The sequence below is a fragment of the Mustela nigripes genome, chromosome 10, assembly GCF_022355385.1.
Source record: "Mustela nigripes isolate SB6536 chromosome 10, MUSNIG.SB6536, whole genome shotgun sequence".
Lineage (NCBI taxonomy): Eukaryota > Metazoa > Chordata > Mammalia > Carnivora > Mustelidae > Mustela > Mustela nigripes.
In genome coordinates this window covers 66961925-66974897 of record NC_081566.1, presented here as the reverse complement: position 1 = coordinate 66974897, position 12973 = coordinate 66961925, and the positions used below count along the sequence as shown (strand labels likewise).

The following is a 12973-nucleotide window of genomic DNA, read 5'->3' as shown; positions in this document are numbered from 1 at the left end:
GAGGGTCGATCAGACTCAGGGGAGGGCTCCCGGGACGCCAGACAAGGGCCGAGTGGCGACGGGGAAGTGGGGTCTGGGCACACTGAGGGTACCAGCCAAGAGGCAGCAGGCGAGGGGGACATTAAGGACCAAGGGCTTGGAGGGACACAGGGGCCACTCACCTGCCTCGTACACCAGCGTGTTGGCCTTGGCCAGGCCCACCTTGTAGCACAGGTAGACCGCTGGGCCCCACTGTCCCAGAAACGACAAGAGGGTCGATCAGACTCAGGGGAGGGCTCCCGGGACGCCAGACAAGGGCCGAGTGGCGACGGGGAAGTGGGGTCTGGGCACACTGAGGGTACCAGCCAAGAGGCAGCAGGCGAGGGGGACATTAAGGACCAAGGGCTTGGAGGGACACAGGGGCCACTCACCTGCCTCGTACACCAGCGTGTTGGCCTTGGCCAGGCCCACCTTGTAGCACAGGTAGACCGCTGGGCCCCACTGTCCCAGAAACGACAAGAGACAGACACATAGCCGACAGATTTCTGGGCGTCATGTCCTCTACCACTCCTCTGTCATCTTTTGAATTTTATTTAAAAAAATTAAAAAGTTTTTAAAGAGGCTCCATGCCCAGTGTAGAGCCCAATAATGCAGGGCCGGAACTCACGACCCTGAGATCAAGTCAGACGCTTAATCGACTGAGCCCACCTACATTGCAGGGGTCTCTTGTCTTTAAAACTCCCAATAATCCTGGGGCCTCTGGGTGCCTCAGCCGGCCGAGCATCCGACTCTTGGTTTCAGCTCAGTCCTGATCCCAGAGTTAGGAGATCGAGCCCCATGTCGGGCTCCGGGCTGGGCATGGAGCCTGCTGGAAATCCTCCCCTCTCTCACATCTCCCTGCCCCAATAAATAAATAAAATCTTCAAGGAAAAACCTCCCAACAATCCTGGTCTCCCAAGACTAGTCACTCCTCTGGGCCCACCCTGGGCATAAGAGGCCCCAGTGGCAGGGCGCCCTCTATGCCCTGTGCCCAACCCCCACACCAGCTCGGTGCAGGCCTTCGCACCCGGCCAAGGGGCCCTGCTCACCATGCCAGGGTTGAGGTTGCGGGCCAGTCGGCAGTAAGTATGAGGCGTGCCCTCGCCCTTGCTGGGCAGCACCAGGCAGAGGTCCGTGATGCCCAGGGCATGGAGCCCCGCCCCCTCTGCTGCCCGCCGGCAAGTGAGGTAGGTGCGGGGGTGCCCAGGGCCGGGAGGGGCCAGGTTGGCCGAGTGGCTATAGGGGGTCGTGTCCAGCACCTGGACGCCAGGCTTGGGTCGTTCCTTCCCTTCATACAGGACCCTGGACGCAGAGAGCGGGCACAGACGTCAAGGTCTCGGGGCAGACGAGAAAGACCCCATTCCTGCCAGATCTGGCCAACTAGTCCTACCCACCAGCCTTGCAGCCTTGGCCCTATCAAACCGGGCAGCAGGGCCCACTTCCTGCAGGGCTCTACCCTCCAGAACCCTGTGCGTCCTCTCCTAAGCTCGGCTCTGCTTCTGGGTCAGTACGCCCCTCTCCAGCCTCCCGCGGCTCTCCTCCTACTCATTTGTAAGCGCCAAGAGGAAAAGCTTCCACTTATGACCCCGAGCCAAGTCCCACATGCGGATAGCCTCCTTCAATCTTCTCAACCACCCTGTGGGGCGGTGTCCCTTCCCTTCTCCAGAGGGGCTCAAGACCCGGCCCCAGATCCCACAGCGAGCCAGCAGCCACACTAGTCCACCGCCCAACTCCACGTATGGACCGGGTGCATCCACCTCCCCCTGCTCCCTGTCTCCGGCCTGCTCTCCTCCTGCCCGCAACCCAGCCCCTGACTCTCCCCACCTCCCCTGGTGCCCACACAGGAGGGACACGCACCCCAGCTCAACGAGGGGGGGCTTGTCACGGCCCCTGCGGTAGCAGATGACCGGCTGAGTTCCCCCCAGGAGGCCAGCACTGAGTTCCAAGGGGTGGCCCCCCGCCGAGGTCTGGATGCAGGTGTAGCCCTGTGGCACCTCCTCGCCCAGCGCCCTGGCAATGACTGCCACGTCCGTGATGGGATCGGCTGGCCGGGGAGCGCGCAGGGGCCCACTGGGTTCGGGGACACACGTCTCCTCCGGGACGGGTGCTCCGTTCCCTGCAAGCCCAGCTACCACGAAGTAGTCCACCAGCCGGGGGGGCCGCTCCTCCGCCATGGCCCCCCCCCTCGCTCACGGCATCTGGAACGGCGGCGGGGAGGAGATGTGAAGAAGCAAGGGAGGCGACCCCGGGGCCACCCTCTGCTCCCTCCTCTCCTCAGTCCTTCCGAGGGGAGGGGAGGTCAGTGGTGCTCGGCCAACCCTGAGCTAGCCGGCCTGTGACGTCACCAGGCAAGGAAGGAGGCCAGGACCCTCCCTCCGGGTGGCACCCACCGGCTCCCCAGGCAAGCCCTGCTCCGCTGCATCGCCCACAGCTGCCCTGGGCTCTGACCCCACACGGCTCCCCTAATCCCTTTAAAGGGCCCACCCGGCCTGACTCCTGGCGGCCGGGACCACAGTCTTCTCTGTAATGGCCTGCAGTGACATCATGCCGACCTGACAGTCAGTTTGAAGGGTTTCCGACCTTCCCCCTCTACTGATGACATCATCAGAACCTCCCGGTCCAGCTAAGGTTCTTAAAGAGCGCACCTCTGGGTTTTCAGCAGGACCCCACGGGTTTCCAGGAAGGCCCACAAGACCCAAGTTTTCGTGCGTCTTCCCCAGACTCGTGTCCTTTCTCCTCCCTGCGCACTAACCCGACGGAAAGCCCAGCGCCCTCCACCTCCAGGAGCCTGAAGTTAGGTCGACGCCGCCGCGGGAGGCGGTCCGGCCACCCGCCCTCGCTCGCAGGACGCAGGGAGGGAGCCGGGCGCCCCACGGGCCTCCGCGCACGGGGTCCTCACCTGCCGCCATGGCCCAACCCGACAGCGGGGGGCCCCGGGGGGGTCCCCAGAGCCCGGGCGCGCAGCCTGGGGAGCAGCTCGGCGGGAGGCTGCAGCTCAGGGCCCGAGGCACGGGGCGCTCGGGAGGGGAAGGGAGGGCACTTCCCGAAACCCGCGAGGGGAAGCTGCGCGGGCGGAAGTCGGCCCCGGGGCGTGCGGCGGGGGGGACCGCGGGGCCGGCCCGCAGCCGCCCTCCGCCGCCCCGCGCGCCCCCCCCCGCCCCCCCCCCCCCGCCCCCCCCCCCCCCCCCCCCCGGCGCGGCCGCCCGCGGCGGGCCCCGGCCCGGGGGCCGCGGCCGGGGGGGGGGGGGGGGGGGCGGGCGGGGGGGGGGGGCGCCCCCCGCACACCTGCGCGCCCGCCCCTGCCCGGCAGGCTCCCCGCGCTTTCACTTCCCCGCGGCGGAGGAAGCGGAACCAGCAGCGCCGCCCGCCGCCCCGCCCGCCCCCCCTCCCCGCCCCCCGCCCCCCGCCCGGCCCTACCTGCCGGCCCGCGGCTCCCCGGCCCCCGGCCCGCGGGCGGGCGGCTCGGAGGCGGGCGGCGGGCGGCGGGCGGCGGGCTACCCGGCCCCGGACATGGCGCCCGGCTCAGCGCGCTCCCCGCCGGGCGGCGGGCGGAGGGACAGGCGGCGGGGGCGCCACGCCGGGCTCGTCCGCGCGCCCCGCTTTCCCCGCGGCCCCCCCCACACCCCCACCGCGGCCGTGACCCCGCCGCGCCCGCCCGGCGCCTGCAGCGCGACCCCTGGCGGCCGGGAGGGCCCCCTGCACGCTGGCGGCGGGCGCCGGGCCGGCCCCGGGGCCGGGTCACATGCCGCCAGGGCGCCTGGCCGCGGGCCCCGGGAGGCCCAGGCTGCGCCGACCCCGCGACGCCCCCACTCCCAGGTCTGGGGCACCCTGCATCCCCTGCGGGCCTCGGCCACAAGCTCTCGGTTCCCTGTCCGGAAAGGGGGGCTTTGGACAGAGGAAGAGCGGACGGCGGCGCTGCGCGGTGCGCGAGTCCCGGAGGCGGCCGGTCGCGGCGGGGACAGGAGCGGAGGGCAGAGGCTCCTGCGGCCGGAGGGCTGGCAGCCCGAGACAGAAAGAGGAGGGCCCGTGGGGACCCTGCGAGCAGGCCGGCTGGCACACAGGGACAGCGGAACAGAGCCGGCCGGGCTGGGAATGCGGGCGCGGGGAGGAAGCCAGGCGCAGACCCGCAGCGCCGCAGCGCGAGGTCAGAGCCTGGCCAGGTACCACTTGTCTTCCAGGTTCTCCGGGATCAAAAGGCCCGTACGAAAGAGGGAGCCAACCCGAGCCCTGCCCGGCACCCACCCGGGGCATAAAATCCTCCTGGAGACCCTCCCTCTGCCAGGCGGTCCTTGGGGCTTGGGGCCAGCTGCTCCGGGGGTGGGGGGACAGCAGCCTGAGTGCTCAGCAGGCAGCGGCCTCCTTGCCTGACTCCCAGCCAGGGCCCGGGGGCGGGGGGGCCGCACACAGGAGAGCCCTCGTGCTGTCTGGGAGCCGGCATCCAGTCGCTTCCAGTCGTGACTGCCACATTCCATGCTGGGTACAAATTCTGAGGCTGGGACCCTGCCACGAGCCACAACAGTGACAGGAAGATGCAGAAACCCTAACAGACACAAGGGCCTGGCCCCAGGGATTCTCTGGATCCCCAAATGCATCCCCAAGAATAGACACCACACCAAGTGTTTGATATGATTTTTTTATTAACATATAATATATTTAATAAAAAATAATATCCACTCTGGCTCTCTCCTCCACCGCAAGGGGGAGGAGTTGTGAGGAGGGGCTGGCACTGCCCACCCCAAGGCCTCAGGGTCCCCCCTTCACCCCCCCCAGCCTTCCAACAGGCTCTGACCTCCAGACAGACGGTTCAGGTTCAAAGTTACAAGTGCTTCAGGCCCTCCCTGCGGCTCCCCCAGGCCCGCCCCTTGTGCAGAATTCAGGGGCCACCTGGACAAACCCCTCACTTTTTCTCATTCCTAGGATCCCTCATTCATGTGAGAAAGAGGATCTGGGGGCAGAGTGGAGTCTCTACTGGCCAGGGGGTTGGGAGGAAAGGGACAGTGATGGGGAACGGTCACGAAGAGGGGCTCCGCCAAGGCCCCTCACTGCAGCCGGTCGCTGCGGAACGAGTCCTCCACAGCAGGATCGGGCAGCAGCGCACAGGGGTCACTCAGCATGTGGAGCCCTTCTAGGCCCAGCGGTTCCATGCGCAGGTCCTCCTCCAGCCCCAGCCCCAGCCCAGCGGCTGGCCCCTCAAAGCCAGGCACTCCGGCCAGGGCCGCCGCAATCTCCTTGGAGAAACCTGGGGAGGACTCCCCTGTGTGGGCAGAAGAGATGGGTGAGGCCCGCAGCCCGTCCACTCCTCTACAACCCCGGGCCTCCTGATGCACTGGGGAATGGACCTCCCCCATACTGCGCCCGCTGCCCCCCACACTGCGCCCCGCCGCCCCCCACACTGCTCACCTGGGAGGAGGACGTTGGGCCCTGAGGCACGGCGGGAACAGCGGGTCAAGTTCTGGTGGTTGAGGGCATGAGGGTCCTGGAGGCTACTCACTGGCCCCTCGCCCCCTAAAAATCCAGGTCCTTCAGAAAAGCCAGGGGGATCCAGCGCCAGGCTGGCTGACGGGCTCTCCATGGTGAACTGCTCCAGCTACGGACACACGGACAGGGCCCGAGGAGGCACTTCAGAACGGGGGTCCCACTGACCCTGCCTGCCTGGCAAATCCGTCCTGTTTGTCCAGCAAAGCACGCCCTGCCCCCGACTGCAGAGATCAGCGCAGAGTCGGGAAGAAGGTGGCAAGCAGAGCCCAAGCGGCAAGCACCAGGCCCGGAGTTGGTGTGGGCGCCGTACCTGCCGGGACAGAGCGTGGGCATGCCCCGGAGAGAAGGCGTCAGAGTGGCTGTCGTCAGCAAGCGCGCTGCGCAGAGCGGGCTGGGGGGCAGCAGCGAGAGCAGGGGTCAGACGCAGGAAGGCAGAAGCCTCGGGCTGGCGGAGCTCTGCGCTCCAGGGGTCGGAGCCTCTCCCCCACCACCCCGGATCTGCCAATTCAGTGTGCACCAGCGATGCGACGCAGGGGCCCCTCGAGCCCACCCCCCCCCCCAACCTCCCCCCTGCTTTTGGACCCGGGTACTCACACTCCCCAGGCCGAAGTCACTTCCTGGCCGGTGGTAAGACGGCTGCCCTTGCCCACCGGAGCTGGGCGGGTACAGTGACCCGAAGTGCAGCGGCCGGCCCAGGGGCTGTCCCCCGGAGGGCTGCCTGGAGCAGGCCTGGGAGGTCAGCCCGGGCTGCTGCAGAGGCTTTGGGGTGGCCGGTTGGCTGGGCAGAAGCAAACCAGGGGTGCTGTATGGATATGGAGGCAGCCGCTGGTCAGTGGACAGCTTGCTGGTATCCAAGGGGACACCCTGAAGAGAAGCAAGGAAAGAGGGAGAAGCTTACCCCTCAGGAGAGCCCCTCAGCCAGGGCTTCCCACCCTGTGAAGCCACAACCATCCTCAACACAAACGTGCCAGCGTTCCACGGGACACCCCGGGGCTGGGTGCCCGCAATCACCACGCACATCAGGACCAGAGCAAGTGAGCGCGGCCACCACCGGCCCCCACCCCCTCACCCCCCGCCGCAGGTGCGCGCCCCGTGGACTCGAGGGACTTAAGGGCAGACACAGGGAGAGCAGGAAGGAGGGAGGGAGGTGAGGCTTGATCCGGGCTGCAGGGAGCAGAGCCCCGGCAGGCCTGGCTGCAGACCTGCCTCCGGGGGCGCGGACCGCCCATCCCTGGGAAGGGCTGCGGCCCAGAGAAGGGGCAGGGGTTGCCGCGCGGCTGGGCGCTGAGGAAGGAGCCCTCACTGGTTCTCCTTCAGCTCCCAACTCCCCCTAACTTGCTAAGCGAGCTCGGAAAGTACTTTCCCTCCGGGCAGTGCCCTCCTCTGTACCACGAAGAGATGGGGCTCCGTGACCCAAGAGCCCCTGACTCTATGAACTCTGCGGAAGAAGAGCAGCGGCGGCCGGGGCAGGACAGGATGGAGGCGTGAGACAAAACACACGAGGAAAGCAGCTGGGGGAGAAGCAGGGGAGGAAAAGCTACGACCTGCGGGGCTGCCCCTGGCTGGGCCCAGCCTAAGCACAGCCCGGATGCGGCTCCTGTGACCCTTAGGACGGCACCCGTGTCCCACAGGTGAGGCGGCGAGGCTCTCGGCCCGCACAGCACCTGTCCCGGGATGGGGTGGGGGTGGGCCGTGAACCGGGAAGCGGCTCACCCCCAAAATGAGGGGCACAGAGGAAGGAGGGAGCGGAGAAGCACAGGAGCGAGGGGCGTGGGAGGGGGCGTGTGGCGGGGAGAGAGGAGCAAACAGACAGGGACACAAGGCCGCCACGCGTACCTGAGTGATGGAGGACAAGGTGGGTGACATTGTTGGCGAAAACTGTTTGGGCAGCTGCTGTTGGGACCTTCTGGCTTCAGCTGGGCCCGCGGGCAAACTCAGGGGGCTGAGGGGCACGCGACGGTGGCGGGGGGAGGCTCCGGGGGTCGAAGGGGGGTAAGGGGGGGCACCCAGCGCGGGAGCTGAAGCGGAGGAGGAACTGGAGGAGGACAGGGCCGGGGCACTGAGCGAGGGGTGGCCCAGCGAGGCGGCGGGCAGTGCCTGGCGGCCCAGGGAGGAGGCCGGCAGGGAGGGGTGGCTGTGGGAGCCCTGCAGCGGGGGCTGGGGGCCGCTCAGGGAGGCCTGGCGGCTGGGATTGCTCAGGGAGGGCCGCAAGGACAGGCGGCTGCCAGGGGACTGCAGTCCTGCAGGCACAGACAAGAAGCACGGGGGCCAACGTTACCGACGGGGCCCGGCTGCTTTCTGCCCAGAACAGAGAGCAGCGACCAGACTATGACGCGGCGACACAATGTCCTCCCTGCTCTGTCCCTGACAGTGCGGCCGGCACGGCCCACCCGGGGGCTGCCGCCACCACCTTTCGAGAGAGAGCCGCGCCTGCCGTGTAGAATTCCTGGGGAGGACTGGCGCGGGCGGTCACAGGAGGCTCCCGGCCCAGCTCCCCCAGCCCCCCGCCCCCCCCCCTCCAGCCAGGACAGCCGCTCACCCGGCGCATCGTAGCCCGCGCCAGGGCCCAGGCCCCCGCTGATGCCGAGGTGGGTCATGGTGTGGGTCAGATTGGAGGTACTGTTGCCCCCGCTCAGGCTGGGGTAGGCCATCTCCTCCGGGTCCAGGGGAGTGGGCAGTGGCGGGGGGGAAGTGCAGGCTGGTGAGGTCGGGTAGGGAGCCGCCCGTGTTCATGGCAGGTGGGAGGCCAGGCACGCCGGCAGGCTGGTCGGGGGATGGGAAGGCGCTGCAGGGCACAGGAAGAGAGGGGAGATGGGGCAGAGGCCGGCCTCCCACGTGTCCCTCGGCCCCTCGGGCAGCCTAACAGAGGCACCTACTTAATTCCAGGGACTTCACAGGACCGCGGTCGGGAAGAGGATGAGGACAGCTGAGGAGAGAAGGAATAACGTGGGAAGGAGGCCAGGGCTCCGGAGGACGGAGGAAGCCCCGCCCCACAGAAAGAACCGGAAAGTGGGCCGCACCGACCTTCTTAGGATCCCATGGCTTCAGCAAATGCCTGTCGTCCAGCACGTTCTCCTCAATAGCAGGGACTTGAAAGAGAAAGACTGACGATGAGACGGCTGGAAAGGAGTCAGGCAGAAGCCGCCGAAGTGAGCAGACCCAGCACGAAGCCCCCAACACCAGCCCTGAAGGTCGTGGGCATCGGTACCCACGAGTGGCGTGGGACACATACCTCTGGAATCCACTTCACCATCCAGAAAACCTACAAAGGATGCGGGACAGTTGGCTACAGTCTGGACTTCTCTATGCACTTCCGACTAAAGCTCCTCAGGTCACTCCCTTCCCGGGGCCAGGCCATTTACCTCCACGGCGGCCGGGCAGGATGCTGGGAGGGGCAGGGCCTGGATAAGTGTCCTGAGGGCTGGGGTTCATCACGCTGGTGTGAAGGGCAGAGTCAGAACTCGTCCTGGGGGGGCGGGGTGGGGGGGGCAGAGATGAGCTGGGTGGGACCTTGTTTCTGGTCCCCAGGCCCTGCTCAGCAGGGGAAACGCTAGCAGGGCTGGGACAGGAAGCCGGGTGGAGGGTGGCCTGACAGGACAGATAAGAGAGGTGGCTCTGAGACGGCCAGGGCCATCACCTGTTCAGCGCAGATGGTAGTCGAAACATCTGGCCCTTCTCCGCAGGGAAACTGCCCCAGGGCACCGCCCTGCGGGGGGGGGGGGGGGGCGGGAGGGGGGGGGGGGGAAGGGGCCCGGGGGGGGGGGGGGGGGGGGGGGGGGGGGGATACAATGTCAGGATGAGCAAGGCTATCCAGGGAGAGCAAGCATGGGGCTGGGGAGGACCAGGCCACAAGCAGAAGACAGACAGGGCTGAGCGCCCAGGGCCACGCCTCCTTCCTGGATCTTCTGCTACCTGGACCCCTGACCCCTCTCCCACAGTCAAGCTAAGAGACCTGGAAATTCTCAACTTGTCTCTGCCGGGACCCGCTGAGTAAGAATCCCGGAGCCCAGGAGCCCAGCAGCCATGCCGGTACAAGCACTGAGGATGACTTGGCCCGGGGAGGCTCGGACACCCGGGGCCAGACCAGCACACCTGGCACCCAGTCCTGGGGAGAGGCGGCCTGCTCCCTCCCCAGATGCACACACCCCAGCCAGCCACTGTGACCATTGGTCCTGCACTGGCTGGACCCGGAGGCTTGGCTGCCCGTGTCAACACGGCCAGGGCTGGACTCTGACCCACCTACTGCGCCTGCCCCCACCCCTCCCAGCCAGCCGTCATGGAGGAAGGATTGTTCAAAGCCTCGACCAACAAGCCTAGCCCCAAGCCAAGCTCCCTCCAGAGACACAGCTGAGAGTGGACAGGAGATGCTGCCTGCCCTAGACACTGACCTCCGCCAGCCAGACTCCGGGGGAGGAGACAAGTAGGCAGGACCATAGGGCGAGCTGTCGACGTGAGCACACCAGTTAAGGAGAAAGGGAGGAGGGGCGGGGGACACAGAGACCAGAGAAGCACAGGACACTGGAGCAGGTGGACCAGCTGCTCAGAGAAGCGAGCACCTCCCTCCTCCTCTTCCGTGAGGGGCAATGCCAGGGCCAAAGAATGCAAGAGAAAAGGGAACCGGGCCCAGCAGAGCTGGGAGAATAAGGCAGAGTAGCGGGATGGGGCATGGGAAGCAGCGCAGTGAACGTCTCCACAACCGAGAGCTACCAAGAGAAAGGGGAGGCAAAACGTGAAGAGGGGACCAGACCCCCTGCGGCAGGAGACCTATGTCCCCCATCACGGGCGCCGTCGCGGTCACACGGGCCGAACGGTGGCTTGTCTGGGAGGCCCGGAATGGACGGGGACGGAGCCGCACACAGAGCCCCTCCCTCCCATGAGTTCCCCCGGAACCCCGTCTCCTCCCCTGCCTGCCCCCACGCCCCCGGAAGGATATGTGGCGGGGGCAACGGCGGAGCGGGGACACCATCCTCCGGGGGTCACGCTGCACTCGTTCCACCAGCCCGTGGTGCCGTGTGCCCCGAGCCGAATCCAGAGGTGAGTGGAGGGGGCTCTGCCGGAAGAGGCAGGTAAGTCCGCAGGGGAGGTCGCCCGAGAGCCCGCGATCCCCCTCGGCCGGTGTCCGCTTACCTGGAACTCAGCCAGCCCACAGCCAATCTGGTTGACATTAGGCAGAGAACCGCCGTAGTGGGAGCTCCTCGTGTAGGCCAGGCGCAGCTTCTGGGCCTGTAACTGAGAGGGAGGACAAGCGCGAGTGTCAGGGAAGCTTCTGACCACTGCTCCTGTGCCATCTGTCTCCACGGCATGCCGTCCCACTGGTGCCAGGAGGAGAGGTGCCAGGAACCGCAGAACCGGCCAGGCCGGGGACACGCCACCCGCATCCACGGCACCGACGGCTGGCATTACCCAGCCAGGCAGGGTCTGATGCTCTGCTCGGGGCATGGCCCAGTTGGCATCTGTCTAAACAGAGTCCCCGAAGGGTTGCCGGCAGCCCCCAAGCTAGTCCCATAGCGTAAGTCCCGGGAAGGGGGCCCATCAGGCACCTCCACTTTCCCTTCCTGGTGCGCCAGGACTAACTGGAACATGAGGGGACAGCCAGAGGGAGAGGCCACAGAGCCATGATCACCAACCTCCTTCCTTCCCGCTCCGGACGGCACAGGCTTCTGGGCTCTGCCATTTGCCCCCCTCAGGAAAGCTACAGAGCCTGTACCACCCAAACTAGAACATCTGGGAAATGCCGGCTCTCCTCGCTGGAAAACCAGTCCCAAAACCAAGAGGCAGACTTCTAGCTCATTCAAAAGCCCCTGGATGGCCAGGGGAGCCTTGAGACTGGGGGTGACAGAGGGAGCAGTAACCCTGTTCAGCCCGGCCTGATCCCCACTTTGGGGAAAGGTTATCTGGCCCGGCAGTAAGACGCCACAACCATCAGTCTGGCAGGCTGATCCTACAGATCCTAAGTCCTTCTGCGGGAGGTGAATGCCTACTTCTGAGGACCGCTGCAACCAGCCAAAACACAGACCTAGGGCAGCTGGTGAACTTCTGGGGGTCATGCATTGCTCTGCTGACCCCAACATCAGAACTTTCTGTTCCAAGAGGTCAGCACACTGAGTTCAGCAGACACTATGGAAACCATTGGGCCACTCCAGATTGCTGTCAGTACGCGGCCAATACCTGCCTCCCGTTACCGTCGGCCCCAACGGCTGTACGGGCCTCAGCAGAGCCCTCTCTGCTAAGCTAAGCTCCAGATCCCTTACCTCCAGCTTTAGACTCTTGGGTTCCCAAGCCCCGGCCTTGTATGCCCACCAGACGTCAATGAGCAGCAGAGAAGTAATTTGCAGTGGCAAGGTGGGCACAAGCGATGTTTGGACAAACCAGGTTGCTCAAAAGACAGAGGCCTCAGCTCTGAGCTTCTCACAGCCTTTCTCCTTGCGCAAACCCTAAAATCCCACCCAGCGGCTGCAGGAGTCAGAGCCCAGACAGAGGACAGGGCCTCCAGCAGAGGCTCCGGCCCACGTGCCTGCCTCCGTCCCCAGCACGACCAGAAGCTCCGCGGCGGAGCCAGAGCCGTCTTTGCTCAGATGGATCACCACCCTCCAGCACTAAGAGGGAGCTGTGGCCAGCGCCTCCGACCTGCTTCCCCACTAATGCTCTCTGTTCGGACTCCCATGAACCAGGACACATGGTCTCTAGAGACCCAAAGGGGAAAACACACAAGAAAAACTAACAGTTGGGAAGACAGAAACAAGAGCACAGCCAGAGTCGCAGGCATTGATGCAAGCCAGTTGGACAGGCAGAAAGAGCTCCCAGCGGTGCTTCTGTTCCACCCTCTCCCGGGGAGCTCCTCCTGGATGGGCCTGGGAGGGACCGAGGGGGCAGTACCCTCACCTGCCTTTCTGAGAAGAACGTGTCCCTGAACGAGGACTGCAGGCCAGCAGGACAGACTCCCGCCCTCACGCCCTCTGATACTGGGGCCTGGGAAGCAAGAAGCGAAGGCCAGAGGGGCTTCGCAGGCAACCAGGCCGGGGTGTCTTCTTTCTGGAACTGCTCAGGAATGAATGTCCCCTACCCACAGGCGACCCTCCGAGGAGGCACTTTATAACCGACCCACAAAGCAGCCATCTTCCTAGAAAGCTCAGCAAACCTAACCTACAGCCAACTGGTGACCCGCTCTGGAGCTTCCAAGTCCTGCGTCCCCTCCGCGGCGGCCAGGGCAGAACATCAAGCGCCGTCTGGAGCCACGGACCTCACCTTCGTTCACGTCAGGAAACCACAAGAAGCATTTGAAAAAGGAAGCAACGGGAAGGGACGCAGGAGGGGACTTCCTGCCCCCCCGACCCGGCGCGGCGCGCAAACCGCTCCCGGGGCCTTCCCCGAAGGCACCCGGGCGGCGAGAGGGGAGCAGCGGGGCAGACGGACCGGACCGCAGGAGATGCCCGCGCCGGAGGCCCCGGCGGCCCGTGCCCACCCCCGCCGCCGCCCG

General features: G+C 66.2%; 2 protein-coding genes across 3 annotated transcripts in view; both read right to left on the bottom strand.

Annotated features, from left to right (window-relative positions):
• The window catches only part of DENND4B (DENN domain containing 4B), an 11835-nt gene extending 9628 nt beyond the window's left edge, over window positions 1-2207 (bottom strand). Inside the window, exons 1-3 of one of the 2 annotated variants that reach the window (XM_059413896.1) lie at window positions 1876-2207; window positions 1068-1320; window positions 411-480 (exon numbers count right to left, since the gene is read on the bottom strand). In XM_059413896.1, coding sequence (XP_059269879.1) covers window positions 411-480; window positions 1068-1320; window positions 1876-2192 — 640 coding nt within the window. In that variant the 5' untranslated portion in view covers window positions 2193-2207. Of the gene's footprint in view, window positions 1-161; window positions 247-410; window positions 481-1067; window positions 1321-1875 lie in introns of those variants that run through there. The other variant, XM_059413895.1, reaches the window with a different exon arrangement.
• Window positions 2208-4702: 2495 nt separating this feature from the next.
• Window positions 4703-12973, bottom strand: part of CRTC2 (CREB regulated transcription coactivator 2) — an 8884-nt gene continuing 613 nt past the window's right edge. The window contains 14 exon segments of the mRNA XM_059413894.1: window positions 4703-5272; window positions 5419-5605; window positions 6091-6360; window positions 7333-7736; window positions 8036-8183; window positions 8185-8281; window positions 8373-8422; window positions 8521-8585; window positions 8729-8758; window positions 8859-8962; window positions 9134-9202; window positions 9885-9949; window positions 10433-10546; window positions 10624-10749. Coding sequence (XP_059269877.1) covers window positions 5058-5272; window positions 5419-5605; window positions 6091-6360; window positions 7333-7736; window positions 8036-8183; window positions 8185-8281; window positions 8373-8422; window positions 8521-8585; window positions 8729-8758; window positions 8859-8962; window positions 9134-9202; window positions 9885-9949; window positions 10433-10546; window positions 10624-10749 — 1944 coding nt within the window. The 3' untranslated portion in view covers window positions 4703-5057.